At 39.0% G+C, this 17124-nt stretch overlaps 1 protein-coding gene across 1 annotated transcript in view; it reads left to right on the plus strand.

The window, feature by feature from the left end:
* Window positions 1–17124, plus strand: part of PPARGC1A (PPARG coactivator 1 alpha) — a 68388-nt gene that overhangs the window by 36114 nt on the left and 15150 nt on the right. Inside the window, exons 4-10 of the mRNA XM_056490264.1 lie at window positions 547–669; window positions 1564–1768; window positions 5853–5898; window positions 6007–6080; window positions 13838–14750; window positions 15293–15397; window positions 15790–15910. Coding sequence (XP_056346239.1) covers window positions 547–669; window positions 1564–1768; window positions 5853–5898; window positions 6007–6080; window positions 13838–14750; window positions 15293–15397; window positions 15790–15910 — 1587 coding nt within the window. The remainder of the gene's footprint in view (window positions 1–546; window positions 670–1563; window positions 1769–5852; window positions 5899–6006; window positions 6081–13837; window positions 14751–15292; window positions 15398–15789; window positions 15911–17124) is intronic.

The following is a 17124-nucleotide window of genomic DNA, read 5'->3' on the forward strand; positions in this document are numbered from 1 at the left end:
GATTTGACCAGTAAGCACCAGCTTAGTGCTAACCAGGGAAAAACTGAACCTTGGATGAGGATGTGGGTGAAACATTATATGCATTTTGCTCAGTAAATCTAGTTTGTGATGTGATTCTGTTTCTGCTGAAAGCCTCTTATCGTTGGCTTCAGTGGGAACAGAGCCAGGTACCTGAATCTTGACACTGTATCCATTAGTCTGTTAAAGTTAATGTCTCTGTGTAGATCAGAGGCCTCTTCATGTCAAACAGATCACTAAGAATTTCATTTTGCCATGGATTCAGAAATCCAAGATCCCTGGCATTTCTGCCCCACGGTGTGCTGCAGTAAAGGGAGCAGAAATGTTCAGCCAAGCCAGAAGAAAATGAAATCTGTTTACTCTGAGGAATATCAAGCCCTGCTTTTTGTTTTATTGTACTTTGCTTGCTGAAATGGATAGAACTAACTTTAAGTAACTATGCAAAAATGTAGATAAGTCATTTTAACCTATAAAGATGAATAACTTTACTCTTTTCCTTCCACTTTCCTTTCCCTGATGTGTTTGTAGCTTAAGAAGCTCTTGCTGGCTCCAGCCAACACTCAGCTAAATTACAATGAATGCAGTGGTCTCAGCACACAAAACCATGCAAACACTAATCACAGGATCAGAACAAGCCCTGTGGTTGTTAAGGTACAAACTTAATCTTTATAATAAGGAAAAAAAAGAAAGTGTAACGAGGTCTTTTACGCTTTCAGCAATCAACCAAGCAGTAGACCTGAATGTATTTTATTATATGCTTACTATCATGTAACTAATTTTAAAAAATGTGAGTTATGGACTGGGTTCCAGAAAATCATCTGAACTCTTTTATGCTCTGAATATTTCATTTGTGCCTTTTCTCTTGGCAGAGTTCAGTTGTAGTCACACCGTCTGTTGCTCTTACCTACTTTACTGGTACACAGAGTAGGAGGGGGTGTGATAAAATTTGCTGATGGTCTGGTGTTGTTTATAAGTGACTCCAGGATGTGGGACTGCTGTTTTCCCAGCTGTCTGAGCTAAGACAAATGACGCTGGATTCTTGGCAAAAAGATGTATATTAGACATTGATTGGATGGAATGGGGGTCTTAGACATAATTCTGTTAGCAGGCAGTATTAAACAATGTTTGTCTTGCCATTCAGTGTAACTGAAAACAGGCCATTTAGGGGTACTTAAGAGAGTTGTGAATACTGGGCCCAAGCAATCAGCAGCAAATTAAGGTTTAAACCAGCTTATTTTTTTGTTCACAGTAAAGGCGCTGTAGGGTCTTGTTAGTTACATGTTGCTGAGTAGGAACATTGCAATGTAGGAGAAATGAAATAAAAAGCTGCATAAATGTCATTTAGGAATTTTAAATGTAATTTTCTTTCCTTGTTCTGCAAACAGTTATTCACAGCTCATAGATCTAGTACACTTAGACTGAACACTTCATTGAAAATCTCATCTCTTCAGAAAACCTATATCCATTCTGATAAGGTTCAGCTCACTAATTTTAGCTTTATTTTATTTTATTATTTTATTTTATTTTATTTTACCCTGTTTTAAGACTGAGAATTCATGGAGCAATAAAGCGAAGAGCATTTGTCAACAGCAAAAGCCTCAAAGACGTCCCTGCTCTGAACTTCTCAAATATCTGACTACAAATGATGATCCTCCTCAGACCAAACCAGCAGAGAACAGGAACAGCAGCAAAGAGAAATGCACCTCCAAAAGGAAGCCCCATCTGCAGTCTCAGACAAATCATCTGCAGGGTAGGTGTGGGTCTGCAGAATGCAGCTTTGTACCAGCAGTAGTGCTGGGAACTGAAGTACCATGGTTGGGAATACCCTCAATACTTTCTCTGTTCTTTGGGTTAGTATTGGAAATCCAGCATCTCTTCTGAGGAAAGAGAATTTTAAAACATTATAATGAAGTTAGGATTAGTTAGCTAGATTTAGCTTTTAGACATATTTGATTATTTTATTTATTGCCCCGAACCTCAGAAAAGGATCTCAGGAAAAGTTTAACAAATACCACATGGTGATATACCAAGCTAACTGGAGATACTTATTCACAGAGAACTGTACCAGTAAGAAATCATTATACCCCTAAACAAGCTTGGCAGCCCAGTTCATTAGTGAGCTTCTTTCTCTTTTGCTGGAGTAAAACTGAAGGCATTGTTAACCTGCCACGTAGCCCTTAAGAGACAATAAATAGTGCTCTCACTGCTACAGAGAAAACAATAAATGTGTCATTCCTGTTAAAGCTGGAATGGTGGTTTGCAGTTTTATTTTGTAAATAGTTGAAAGTTTAGATGCCATCCTGATCTTTTTCTCTCATTTTTGGATTCTTTATGATAAAAACTAAGCACTTGTGTTGACTTTTAGTATCCCCTGATGTGTAAAAAACTGGTCTAAATTACAAGCAGCTTCTGTGACAGAGATGCAAGAACTGAAAGCCTCCTCTCTCACTTCCTCTCCCTCTCTTGCCTTGCCTGTTTTCCCAAGATAAAGGAAAGCTGTAAAAGCTTACGTACCCAAAGGGAGCTTTTAAAAATTATTGCTACTTTAAAATACATCTATGTATTTTTGTTGGCCTGGCATCTGGAAGGCTATGTGCCTATCTCAGACACATCAGTGCAAATCCTGGATGACTCCCCCAAAGTCAGTGGAAGTTACCTGTCTGCAACAGAGATCAGGATGTGACCCTGAATGTGTTGTTTGGTATTTTCAAAGCAACAGCTGTAAACTGTATGTACTTTCTTCCTTTCTCCTCCCTCTTTCTCGCATTTCAGCCTCCATCAAATCTGTTTTCTCATTCTGCACTAGGGAGTATAAGCAAACTTAATAAAAATAATCTTCCTTTCCTGTCACTTAATATTGTTCTTGCAGCAGTACATTCTGACATCCTAAAGTATGGGGCTTTCTCCATCATGGTCTCAATTATCTGTACAATATTTTGTGTAAGAAGGAAATCCAACTGCCCCTAAAGCTTCCTTATGCCAACTGCCACTCCTTCTGGATGGCTTCAGCAGTCTGCTTTCACAGCAGAATCCAGACTGACCTCTGCATGTGAAACCTGGGTCTGCTACTGCAGTGGTACTGAAAAACAGAGCTGCCAGCAGTTACAGGGGCTTTATTAGCACTGTTGGATGCTAAGGTGGTAGGTGATAAGGTGTGTTGTGTATAATATGCTATGTGCACACGTATGTTATACCCATACATAGATGTAAGTGCGCACAAACAAACATACAGATTATGAAGTCTTTCTGTTCAGATCAGAGATGCTTTTATTTTCCCCCCAGCTGAGCAATTGTGTAGATTCAGTTCAAAGAGTCAGGGCACACTGGGTTGTGGAAGCAGCGTGGAGGAGAGGTTATGAAAGTCCAAAGGGACATATAGCTAACAACTGTGCTTAACAGATGACTGTGATTTTAGTGGTCTTGCAGGTGAATTTGCAGGCAGAGAGAAATTACCTTCTTCTGTAATTTTCTTCCCCTTTAATTTACAGGCTTGTGAAATGTTTTTTCAGCAAATTTGCCTCATACACCAATATGTAACTTCGATATCAATGGATTTGCATATAATACAAATACAAGAATATAATGCTTTCAGCTTGGACAGTCAATTCATGCAGATTCAACCTTGCAAATTTAACTGATATTTGCAGACCTGCAGTCATTGGTTCATACATTTAATCAAAAGAACAGGAAAATTGGCTCCTTCTGTTTTAAAAACTATCACAGTCTGAGATTTTCTTTCAAAGTTAGGGAAAGCTCAAAAAGGATAAGTTGAATGTTATTTTCCTTTAGGGTTACTGTTGCAAACATATTGCAAACCCACGGGAATGTCCACAAACGCATTCATGCCAAAGATCATCTGTGGTTCTGCACTGAAATTTGCCCATGAGGAAACGTGGTTCTTTTGAACCTGAATGTTTTCAATTTACAGGGACAAGCAACTTGATGTGAACTCTTATAATAAGGAAAAAACCCAAACTCAGACCTTGAAACCCTAATAAACAGGCACCATGGAAAATGACAGTGTCTTGGCTAAATATTTACACTGTCATTAGCTGTATGTGAGTATGAATCCTTTGCAGAAAGAGTGTTTGGTCAAGCTCTTGCCTAGCAATAAGAAAACTGATGGGTGTTTTGGTATTCAAACTTCTCAGTGGGAGAGCTCAGTGATATCTGCCTAAAATTAATACATGGGAGTGTGAGATAATGCCTTGGTTCTGTGCCCATCTCTGGCAGATTTGAACGGTGCCTCACTGCTTCAGAATTTAATATGTGTATATTCTGATCTGGGACTATTCTGTGGGACTAATAAGAGCTAGAAAGAGACTTTCTAGAGATGTAAACAGCTCTTGCACATTCAGCTTTCTTAGCCTAAATTGGTTAGGAGTGTGCAGATTTTTATTAAAAAAAAAAAAAAAAAAAAAAAAAAAAAAAAAAAGGCTTTGTGTAAGACTTTATTCCAGAGCCTTATTGCAAGATCTGTTTTTTTTTCTTTTAAGCCAGTTTTACCTCTAGGTAGCCACAGGCAAACATTAGTATTCTATTAGTATTCTTAGATGTATATAAATTACACACAAAGATGTGTCAGGTTACATTCAGTTTTACTGCACCTGGTGTAATGCACAAATGAGTGGCCATGCTGGACCAGACAAATAACTCATTGGGGTGAGTCTCTTCACTCCAGCAGTGATTCTGAGGAAGGTGAGCCTGAGGTGAACACCTGAGTTTCCATTTCCACTTTTGTATGGGGAGGAGAGGAAACAATATGCAGCTCTTGAGAATTGAGTTAATTTTTTAAAAAGTTATATTACTTCAGGAATGCTCTAGAGCATATAAAAGTAATCAATTTGCATATAAAATCCCTTAATGTTGATGGGAGCTCCAAGCCTGTAATGAATATGAAATATGCAGTAGTGACACTCTGGACAAAAGATCTGCAGTGCAGGAGTGTTCAAGGGGAACATTTTGTCTTAAGTAATTAATCTGCAGAAGAGATCCCCTGCTGTTGTTCTTGCTACAATGCTCTCTGTGTTTAAAACATCAATCTAACTTCTGAAAAGTAAAATTTGCAAGTACTATAAATTTTAATTTTAAAGGAATCTTAGTTGTATTACAATATCCTGGTTCTTGGCTTGGTCTGAGAAAAGACAATTTTGCATGAGTAAAAGCTGCAAGGACTTACATTTTTATAGCCAGAGCTTTGTTTTTTGTGTATGTCAGGATTGTAGTGCTGAGAGCTTCAACCCCATTTTTAACCATCTGTGACTATGTCCATGGTTTGTTGTAGTTTGCAGGATAATTTGCAAAAATTTGGACTGTAACTGGTTGGACTCTGGCCTCATAGAAACAACCTATTCTCAGTGCTATATATAAAATTGTATCTTGTAGAAGTAAAATTAACTGAATATTCATAACGTTCTGTTACTTTGTAGTTATTCTGCTGCTCCTGTTTCCAGATAAAAACGTGAACGGTAGTCTAAATTAACACTGAGAGAAATAACATTTTCACAGTGTATCCTGTAGAGTTCTTCATTGATTTTTAACATGTACCACTCTTCTTCTGAAAGGTTCTTGTCATTTGGGTTGTGTACTGTATTTCAGAGGTACAGTAGTTGATGTAAATAATTGTTGAAATTTAGGTGCCCTTTTGGTACTAGTAAATAAAGAATCAGGATGAGTCTCTATTTATCTGAGATATGCTGAAATGACAGTTGAACTATCAGAACTTGGCCCTAGCTGAGTAGCACAGGACTCCAATGCCAAAGTATAAAGAAATGTTTACAGTATAATTTACAGAGTGTTTAAATATTGCATAATTGTTTTCTTTTTTCCTTTAGCCAAACCAACAAGTTTATCACTTCCATTGACACCCGAGTCACCAAAGTAAGTACTAAAAAGTGCAAACATTTATAAAAGGGAGGGGGGTTCAGTAGATTTTGGCTACAGCAACTCCATTTCAGCTTGTTTTTATAAATGTGCCCTGTCTTCCAGTGATCCCAAGGGTTCCCCATTTGAGAACAAGACTATTGAACAAACCTTAAGTGTGGAACTCTCTGGAACTGCAGGTGAGAATTGCAACGTGATGGCTCTTCCTTTAAGCATGGATTGTGTGTGTTTGTGTACTTTACTGTACCACAGGTGAGCTTAGATCTTACAGAAGTCTCCTGTAGATTCACTTCAGTGCAGTTTAGCATTACTTTTTATCCAGCTACCTGAGAAGAAACATGTTTGAAAATATGGCTGAAATCCTACACAGGAGAGCATAATTTCTGAGAAAATATGAATGAAACCATTTATCTGTTATATTTCTCCATTTCCCCATGGATTTGTGTACTGCTGAGCACCACCTTTCAAAGACAACCCCCACAGCACAGCGTAATAGATGCTACAGATGTAAAAGTTATGTCATTCAGTCTGTCTCCAGGCTGGTCTAGGGCTGTACATGACTGCATGTTTCAGTGCTTTGTCAATTCTAGATTAATATGTCACAAATAACAGCTTTCTCCTCTGCCATTGAACAACTGTTCCATAGCTTAGAGGTAATTTTTTAAAGTGGTATTCATTTTGTATTCCTGCTTTTTCTTTTTCTTCCATTAACACACTTCACACAACCTCCCTTTATCTTCCTCCTCCTTTCTGATCCTTGGATTTGTACCTTTTGAAGATTTGTAGGATTTTTTATCATGTAGTGGTTTAGTTCGCACATCACCCATTTAATCATTCATTTAATTCTTCTGCTCTTCTTTCTGCTGAAGTCAATTCCTTCAGACTCAGATCTGTTTTATGGCTTTCCTCTGAACTCTGTTTTGCCTTTATTTTCTTGAAGTGTCCAGAGACAGGCACAAAAGAACACATTGAACTCCACCTGAGCTATTGCCAAGACCATTTTCTTTCTCAGTTGTGTAATATTGAAAAATAAGAGATGTACTTGGCATGTGTTTCTCTTAGGATAGCAGTAGATTGTAAAATATGTGATCTCTAGCATTGAGGGGGAGGGGTGTATTGCAAAATAATATCTTCAGGTACCACAAATTAGCTTGATGCTCCTGAATTCAGTGGCAGCAGGCCCAAGCTGGGTTTGGGTAGGTACATTGGGCTTTCACCTTTTTACAGCCATCATTTTACTTTTTCAAAAACTTTTTAATTAGTTCAGCATTAAAACATGAACACTTTTCCCTGCTGTCTCCTGCAAGCCTGCAGTCTTAATCATTCCTCTCATGGCAAAAGGAAACATTCTTCCTATACATCTTCATTTTGCAAGACCAACATAAACATGGCAAAATTCACTGCATGGAGGAGGATAATCCTGTTCAGTGCCAAGAAGTGAAGTGAAGTGAAGTGAAGCATGGAGAAGCCTCTTCCATCACCACTGGGCAGCAGTCTGCACAAGGGTGCCCATTTGTAAGCACATGGATAAGTCAGTGCTTAGTGCTGCCAACAGAAAGGGGCAGATGAGGTGACTACAGCACAGTGGCACAAGCAGCCCTTGAAATCACTGAAGGAAGCAGTGTTTTCTCCCAGCCAAAAAGTCAGCAGCCTGCTTTTCCCATCAGCTGACTAGACAGAAACGGGGAGTCAGTCTGACCCCTGGATATTCCTCTAGGTTTGTGTCCATAGTGGCAACAGGAATGGTCTTGGTATTACCAGATTCATTCTGCTCCATCAGCTGTGCACAGAGCAGGAAACAAGACAGCTCTGTAGGTGCCTGGACAACATAACCAGGAGAACTGGTGCTTTTTTAAAAAGCAACAGAAGCTAGGAAGCAACACAACTGGGCACATATGTAAACAGCATTGCTGTACTATGATTCTATGATTTCTTTTCCCCTCTGGAAGTAACTAGAAGTTAGCTAGGAAATGAACTGATGATATTCAGGAGGAATAAGAATTGGAGTGCTGTGAGGCCAGGGAGCTGGGCAGTGTTACCAAGCAGTGTACATAATGGTGGCTCTTGGACTTCATGTTGCACTTCCTCTGGTCTTCACAATGCCAGGTGAGAACATTTCAGGAGATCATGTGGTAGCTCTATTAATCTCTGTCTGCATGTACACATAGTTTTTTATTTTTATATTCATGTATGCATATAAATCTATAAAAAGATCTTACTTTTTAATTTGTTTGTACTGCAGTAGTGTTGTGTCCTGAGTCTGCTTGTGCTGGAAGCAAAGTATGTAAGAGAAACAGCCTGGAGTACTGAAGAACTTACAAAACATATGTGTGTGTAAATCATAGCAGAATTGGGACCCACTTCAGTTTAAAAAACAACCAAAAATAAAATAAGGAAAAAAGTTGTGGCAGCAGTGATTAATAATACCTTGGAGTTCTTTAGTGAGACCCTGGCAACTCCAAATTATATCCAGATAACCACATTGCTCATTGTCCTTATATAGGGCAGCTTGCACTGTACAAGCACTACCTATTATAATTTAAATAGGAGTTACCTTGATCTCACTACCAAATTGAAAAGACCATTAGCAGTGCTGCTTGCATTATCGAAGCACAAAGTATTTTAATATAAATAGCAGCTCCCTTGATCTCTCTGCTGAAAACAACATTGCTTCCCTCACTGATGAATTAACTATAAACCAGAAAAAGAAATAAATAAAAACGTTTCCCACATGAGCCATCAATCTTCGTCACACACACATTTTGGATTCATGTATCTAAAGTCAAACTGAAACTGTTCTCTTGCCAGTGCTATATCTTGCTTTACAACAGATTTGTTAGTAGTCATGAGTGCAACTTTGTCCTCCCTAAAACTGTCAAAACATTGGTTTGTCAAATTACAAGGAACAAATATTCTTTGAAGTGTTTTCATGCCACACATAAGAGTTCTTTCTAAACGCTTTGAGTAAGTGTCCTAAGTCCATTGCTGTCTAAAGTAATTTCTCTGGAAGCTGATTATTCTAGTGTTATTCTAAGGAAGCTGGACCAGAACATCATGATTTGGAGGAAAGTCCTAGGTGATGATAATGTAGTGAATGAAATTCCTGTGTCAGATGAGTCCTCAGGTAAGAGTAAGAGGTCCACCTCTGTTTCCACAGCCAGCTGCACTCCCAGAGCCTTGCTAAGAGGCCGTGGGCTTAAACCTCTCTAGTGTCTTCCAGACATCTGGGATGGTTCTGTGTCAGCTTTCCTCTTTGTTACCACTCAGATTGGAGAGGGGGGTGACAGACAGGGCTGTGCAAGCACAGGGACAAGGAGGATGACTCACTTTCTGGAGGTGGCATTGTTCCTCTTGGCAGTCAGGGCTCCTCAGTGATTGTTTTAGATTTTTGATTGTCTTAGACAAATTTCTGCATGCCAGATGTTAGATAGCATGGCTTCTAATTCATCTCCCTCTGTGTCTTCTTAAACTTTCACACCTAAATACTCAAAGCCACCATTTAAGTACATGAAGTCAGTTTGCATGCTTAAGGCTCAATAAGAAACTACAAGACTATTTCCAGCCTCTTGGTGAAAAGTCTCTCATTTGATACAGATCCCTGCAATTTGTTGTAGTGTAAAACTCCTCACTGGTCTTTGATTTTCATTTTTCTGAAAAGATGACAGAAAAAACTATATTTTCTGCCATCAGAAAAGCTGATGTACACAATCAGCTTAAAGAGTGATTTGGAATTTGTGGCCATGGTTGAGGATACTGATACCCTGCTATTTGCCCACCTCTAGGTTTGTGTTACCTCTTACTTGTCAGAACAAATACTTAAAATCTGTCATTTAAGAGCTTCTTTGACCTCAGAATGATTTCAGATAAAATGAGATGTGAGATGGAGAGGTTTGTCCAGAGGGAAAAAAATCTAGTGAATTATTTGATGTTTTCAGGCATCTGTGTTTATTCTCTCCAGCACTGACAACAGGATTAGACTGAATATTCAACAAGCATATAGTTTTTTATTATATGATGACAATTTAGTTTTATTATATTTTCCTAGCTTCTACAATCTAGTGCCATACAAATGCTCTTCTACTGAATTGAGCTGTTATCTTGTGGTCGGTGTTTAAAGTGTTCTTAAATAATGTTTCCCTTGACAATCCATTTTCAAACTCAAAAGGTATGAAAAAATTCATTTTCAATGCCTCTCAAAAGCCCAGTGCACATGTAGAAAGGTTCCAGGGCTGCATTCCCCAAAAGACAGTAATTATCAACCCCCTCAAAACACATCATCAAACATTTGAATGCTGAGTTACTGCAGAGATTTGGAAATATCTGTGTCTACATAAAACAGCATTGAAAATCAGTCCTAAGAATTCCAGATGTCACATTTAATGCAAAGGCACTCCCCTAATTTCTGCTTATCAACCTAGCTGAGCTAAATGAGTTACACTATGTGGGTTTTTTTTAAAGTGGAGTTTTGAAATGTATTGAAAGTAGTTCCACCCTCCCAAACACTTTCTGGAAGGAAGTTGCTTGGCCAAGGTGGCAGAGTTGGCACATATGCAAACACCTTTTGTTGCACAGATGCAGGGAGGATGGTGCTGCTTTGGCAGCAGTGCTGGCAATTTGATGTGTTCTGTTTTCTAGCACAAGATCACTGAGTGAGTTCGTAGTATATAGACAGAGCAAGGCAAAGTGCAAATGTACCATTTACCAAAGCTATTCAATTAAGGAAAAGTCCCTACAAAGAAAATGGTTTTATAGCATGTCATGAAAAAATACTTGCCTTTTACTTTAAAAAGAAAAAAGACTGTTTAAGGGGGATGATTGTAGAGTATGTACCACTTCTAACAGATTTGCTGTGCAGAAGTACATAAGTGTGAGTGATGTAGAGGTACTTGTTTATTATAGAGCACATTTCAATGCAGTAATCATAAATATTGCTAAGGTTGTGCTCTGTTGAAATATGACCTACATACTCTTGATTGTTTGTGTTACGTGATTTGTCTGACACCCATTACATTCTGGGTAATGGCAGCCATTTGTTGCTGTGCACAGCAGGCTCTTTTGACAAAAGAAAATAGGCAGCAATAAAAAAGCTATAGTCTGAATTACATTCTGCACAGCACTGCAGTGCTGAGAGTTTGTGCAAGTGTGTTAACAATGCTCTGAACTGCCTCTTGTCAGCCTTCAGCCTGTAATGGCCATCTGTCCTTCCATAAATCTGTCAGAACCTGCTAAGTTCAAGAGAGTGTACGGAATATACCTTGTACTGTCAACGCCTAAACGTACACATTGGGGAGAAATCAGTGCTTGTGAAATAATCCAGTGGTTACAGAATATTGTAGTGCCATTGATGTGGGACCATGGCCCTCGGTGAAGGGATTAGAGTGAAGATGAGCAAGTGTGAGCCAGCTGGTTTTCTCAGGATTCACAGTTTGGAGATTGGCCATGGGACACTCTGGAGATGGACTCCGTAGCAGTGACACAAATTCAAAACTTCACTCCCTCCTCCATCCCCCAGTGTAGGTTTGTTCAGGAGTTAAATTAACATTTTCCATCTTTTATCTGTTTCTTCTTGCCTGTGCACTTCCTGCTTCTGCTGAAAACCAGGAAAAAAGCCAGAATGCCACCAGGAAGCCCTTTCTTAGGCAGTCCCAGCCCTGTTCTGCCAGCAAGGGAAGTGCCAGGAAATTTAGCTCAATCTGTACTTTTGTGAGGAGTTGTTTTGGTACTTTCCCCCCCACTTTTCTGAAGATTGTTGGGCTCCTTGTCAGGTTTCTGGAAATGTTATACTCTGTGTTTTACTTGTTTCCATCCACAACAAGATTTAAAGAACTGGAGTTTGAAATAAGATTTTATTTTGAATGTTGGATTTTCTCTGGGGTTTCTTTGCCTGAAATTCTTAAATATATGTGTTCATTTTGGAGTGGTTGTATTTTTGCTTCATTCTTTCTTTAAAACTACATCAAAAAACGCAGTAATTAACCCCAGAATTTCTCATGTGCTGTATAATTTCACAAGTAAAAGTGTAATTTGTTTTTTTTTTTTTTTTTTTCCCAGAAAGTTGCTTACTGAAGTATTTGTTCAATCTGAGCCTGAAGTTTTAACTTTGAAAGTATTATTGCAGATTTTTGAATCAGACTGTTCTCTTCATTTTAGCAAAAATTCACTTGGTAGTCAAAAATATTTGTCAGTGTACAGTGTGTAAGGTATGAAATAGGGCTGTCTCAAGTGAATTTTTGGGAAGAAGAAAGAAAAAAGTGAGGACTTAGAGGAAATAATTTAACAGTGATGACTGCACAAAATGTTTTTAGTATTAAATTCAAATTTGGGGTAACTGGAGTTTTAGGTGCCATAATCTTTGCCTCAGTTTCCTTGAATTTTGTGGCATTAGGCAAATTTTTAGATAGACATGGATAGCTTATAACCATTTTTTCCAAGCATTCAGACAAAATCAAGCATGTCTCTCACATCAAGTATTCATGCCTTGGTACTTCTATTTTCTTATTTTCTGAAAGAAATTCATTGCAGATAATGCAATGGGACTCCCAGTCTCCATTTATGCTCCTTAGGGAGCACTGTGCATTGATGGATGCTTTTCCTTCTTTACAGCAAAACACTATAAAACATGCTCCATTTGCATTGATCTGCTGAGCTGTGTTGCATGTTTAAAAATACAAACCAGAGCTCTATTGCCATGCTTGAAACACCCATTTCCTGTAACTCTGTCTGCCCTCTCTTTTCATCCCTGCTAAGCAACTAATGGAAAGCTCATTGCTTGGGCTGGAGTATTCTTGGACAGCATGAGCCTCTGGATTGCTTAGGGCTGGTCTGGGTTACCTTGGAGAACTCCCTAATCTCCATCTATTTTGTAAATTTTTAAGCATATATTACTAAATTATTGCCAATTGGAAAGAAGCAGAGTTTTCAAATGTAACATATTGAGTACCTTCCTGAAGAGAAATTATTTCCTGAACAGTGTCTGCTGCTTGCTGTTACTCTGCCCTGATGTCTGGGATTATCCTTCTGTAAAGTCTGAAGAAATTATATGATTTCTATAGAAAATATTGGAAGTTATATTCTACCTTTATAAAAATAATGAGAAGGTACTGTTTCAGTTCCCAGGCTTTACCAGAATGTGCTGTAGTCCTTCTTGCAGTTTTGTCTCATCACAGTGATATAATCTATTACAGTTATATAAATAATCCCGTTAGTTTGCAGTATATTTAGTTAGAGAATATTGACCTAGTAACTAATACTAACCTGATAATTAATCCTAAGAGTTACCTGTTTTATTTTGACTCCCTACTGCATGATTCTCACCAAGATTTAGTTCTAAATGCAATGGTTCATTACAGTTGTGGTTGTCGTTCATTTAGGTTTCAGTTGCAAAACCACATTTCAGGCAAAATGTATTAATTACTCTTAAGGAGTGTGTTAGACATACATTGTCAATGGTTTTCTAAGGTAATGAACTCTGGAAACAAAGAGCCACTGCCACTGAGTTAGAATGGCTGTATTTCATTGCATTTAAGTTCTGTGTCCTTTGGTACCACTCATTTATTTCTCTTGGCCTTGCTTTTATCCACATTCTTCTTTTTTTTGATGGTGCCAGTCTTTTGACTTTTCATTTTTACATCAAAATCTATTTTATATGTAACAAAAAGTCTTTGGGGTTTTATCACTTGATCTTTTCCATCAAAAATCTACAGAGAGAGGGGCGTATGTCATGGAGGAAGGGGAGGGGCAGAAATTATTCTGAAGATTGATGGTGATGCATTAGCATTGTTGTTACCAGATCTTTGGTAGTTTTATTCTCAGTATTAGCAGTGTTGAAGAGACATAGAATGGGTATTGCTTTGTATCTATTCTGAGAGCTATATGAGCCACCTTTATAAAAATTGTTTATGTGCTTAAAAGGATTCTGTACTTTTACTCCCTGTAGGCCTAACTCCACCTACGACCCCTCCTCATAAAGCCAACCAAGATAATCCTTTTAGGACTTCACCTAAACTGAAGTCATCATGCAAGACTGTTGTACCACCTTCAAAAAAGCCCCGCTATAGTGAGTCTTCCAGTTCTCAAGGAAATAACCCAACCAAGAAGGGTCCAGAACAGTCTGAGCTGTACACACAGCTTAGCAACACTACAGTACTGTCCAGTGGACATGAGGAGAGAAAGACAAAACGGCCCAGTTTGCGGCTGTTTGGTGACCATGACTACTGTCAATCTGTGAATTCAAAATCGGAAATACACATTAAAATATCCCAGGAACTTCAGGACTACAGACAACCAGAATTTAAGGATTCTTCACCTGGGTGGCAGTGTCAGATTTGTTCTTCTTTAGAACAAGACCAGTATTTCAAGAAAGAGACTTTACAGACAAATAAGCAGGGATCCCATGGTAATAACAGAAAACAGCTCCAAGACCAGGAAATTCGGGCTGAACTGAATAAGCATTTTGGTCACCCCAGCCAAGCTGTTTTTGATGAAGAAGCAGATAAGACCAGAGAACTGAGGGACAGTGATTACAGTAATGAACAATTCTCCAAACTACCTATGTTTATAAATTCAGGACTAGCAATGGATGGTCTGTTTGATGACAGTGAAGATGAAAGTGATAAACTATGCTACCCTTGGGATGGGACACAAGCCTATTCATTATTTGATGTATCACCTTCTTGCTCTTCTTTTAACTCTCCGTGCAGAGATTCAGTGTCTCCACCCAAATCCTTATTTTCTCAAAGATCCCAAAGGACACGCTCTAGATCAAGGTCCTTACCTCAACGCAGGTCTTGTTCCCGTTCTCCATATTCCCGATCGAGATCAAGGTCGCCCTGTAGTAGATCCTCTTCAAGGTATGGTACAGCAAATTCATGTGTGGTCATTGCAGTTAATAAGACGAACAGCAAAAGCATAAAGAAACTTATTGGAAAGAAAGAAAAAAAAGCAACTTGTTCTATTGCTGCTGAGCTGATTAACTCTGAAGGTTACGGGTTTGCTACAGAAACACTTGTTTCCAATATCCTTTACGTTTGCCAGGTTTACACTTTCTGAGTGGAGGCAGTCAGGTCAGAGGCAGTGCAATTGGTGAGAGATGTACACAACTAACCTTCCCCATTATCTGTGAGCTGCCTGGTGCCAATCTTGCTGCAGCCTCTATCAGATGGAGTTGACAGTGGCTGGCTGGCTGCTCTGTGTTAGCCTCAATGAGGAGCATTACTGAAGGGCCAGGAGAGGGGGAATCACTTTAGGCCCCTTAGTTGACTAGGAGATTGCAAACTGTCACTGGAAAATCCCACCGGTAGCTTAGAAGAAATTGTAAGTTCAGGGAAGAGGTAGAGAAAGGTGTCAATAGACTCAAATGGAATGACAGAGGTGAATGTGTTTCTTCCTGCAGATCTTGTTGCAGTTGTGAGTCCAGCCACTGTAGACACCGAGCAAACAGAAGTTCTCCCCTAGGTGGAAGATCGCGGTCCAGATCCCCGTGCAGTCGCAGACCCAGGTAGTGCCTTTGGCCTGCATTTGGTTTGCTTTCCAGCTGTTCCTCAGGGGACAATTGCAGAATCATAGAATCATTAAGGCTGGAAAAGACCTCTGAGTTCATTGAGTCCAGCTTTTGGATAAACACCCCCATGTCACCTAAACGATAGCACGTACACTCACTTCTTGAACAATTCAGAGATGGTGACTCCACCACTCCCTGGGCAGCCCATTCCAATGCCTAAGAAATTCTTCCTGGTGTGCAACCTGAACCTTCTCTGGTGGACTTTGAGACCATTTCCTCTTATTCTTTCTCTAGTGGCCGGGGATAATAAAGCATTCCAGAAATTGTATTTCTAACTTTGCATCCACAAATGCAGGTGCTTGATTTGATGACTAAGTTGTGTTTCCTAGATATGACAGCTATGAGGAATATCAGCATGAAAGGCTGAAGAGGGAAGAATACCGCAAAGAGTATGAAAAACGGGAATCTGAAAGGGCCAAGCAAAGGGAGAGACAGAGGCAGAAAGCAATTGTAAGCACTATAAAGATAACTTTCATATTGAAATAGATCTTTGTTTCTTTTCATAGATTCTAATGCTAGAATTCAGACTTTATTTTCTTTCTTTTTTATAAAAATACAGAAATTTGCTTACATGTATGTCTTAGTATTTTTCATTTTAAGCAAATATGTGTTTTCATGATAATTTCTGTTTTGGTGTCACAGTACTAATTTTTTCAGGTTCCATAAATTGCAACTCATGGAGTTTTTCCCAATGAAAGGATAAGAGAACTTATTAGAAAAAAGGATCATCCCAGACAATACACTAGTAGAAGAGAACTAGCCCCTTTCTTATACAGATCTATGTGTTAATTAGCCTTTTATATTGTATTTCATCTACACCTAGACATACCCAAAATAAGGAGTCAGGTAATATACTAATTGTTGAACTCTCAGAATGGCTGTAATTATTTATACAGAGGGTGCAGACAACAGAACTCAGAACTGAGATCCAAAAACTTGGCTTGAATTATATTTTTTCAGTGTCTGTTATTTGGTTAATATTTAAGTTATTTTTAGCAAAATAGTCTGAAGACACAATGCAATTTAAAAATGTCACTTAGCACTGGCCCTTTTGTAATGAATTTATATTATTTGATTATTTTGTTCATCAGTGTTCTCTGTGAAACAACTGAAATACCTGAAGCAAACGAAATTAACCCTGTGGGGATAAGCAACTCTCTTGGCTGTTGTAGCAGCAGGAGAGAAGGAAGAGTGCCTATTAAATGGATGGGTGGCTTTTGCCCCTTTTGAGTTCCCCACTGGTGACTGCATTTTGATAAATTAAACTGGGAGCTGCTGTAAATCTGTTGCTGTAAAAGTTGCTAAGCCCGTTTGGTGGCTCACCTTAGCATTTTGATTTTCTGTGCCCTGCTCTTTCCGTGTGGTTGTACCTACATGGCTGCTCTGGCTGTGCTCTGGCTCTTGCATGAACTGGTACAGACCAGGATACTTCACCTTCCTTCCCAGGCTTTCCATTAGTGCTCTGTCCAGAGGTCACCAAAATTAATAGATCTTTTTCCCAGTGCCATTAGTGGACTTTGTAGCAAAGGGTGATTTGTCACAGACTTGGCAGCATTTCTCCTAATGCACCTACAGAACCAGGAGTGTGTAGAGACTGACAGAGACTGGAGCAGTCTACAGCAATGAGGAGTTCTGGGAGTGAACAGACAACTTTATGGCCTGTT

The sequence above is a fragment of the Oenanthe melanoleuca genome, chromosome 4, assembly GCF_029582105.1.
Source record: "Oenanthe melanoleuca isolate GR-GAL-2019-014 chromosome 4, OMel1.0, whole genome shotgun sequence".
Lineage (NCBI taxonomy): Eukaryota > Metazoa > Chordata > Aves > Passeriformes > Muscicapidae > Oenanthe > Oenanthe melanoleuca.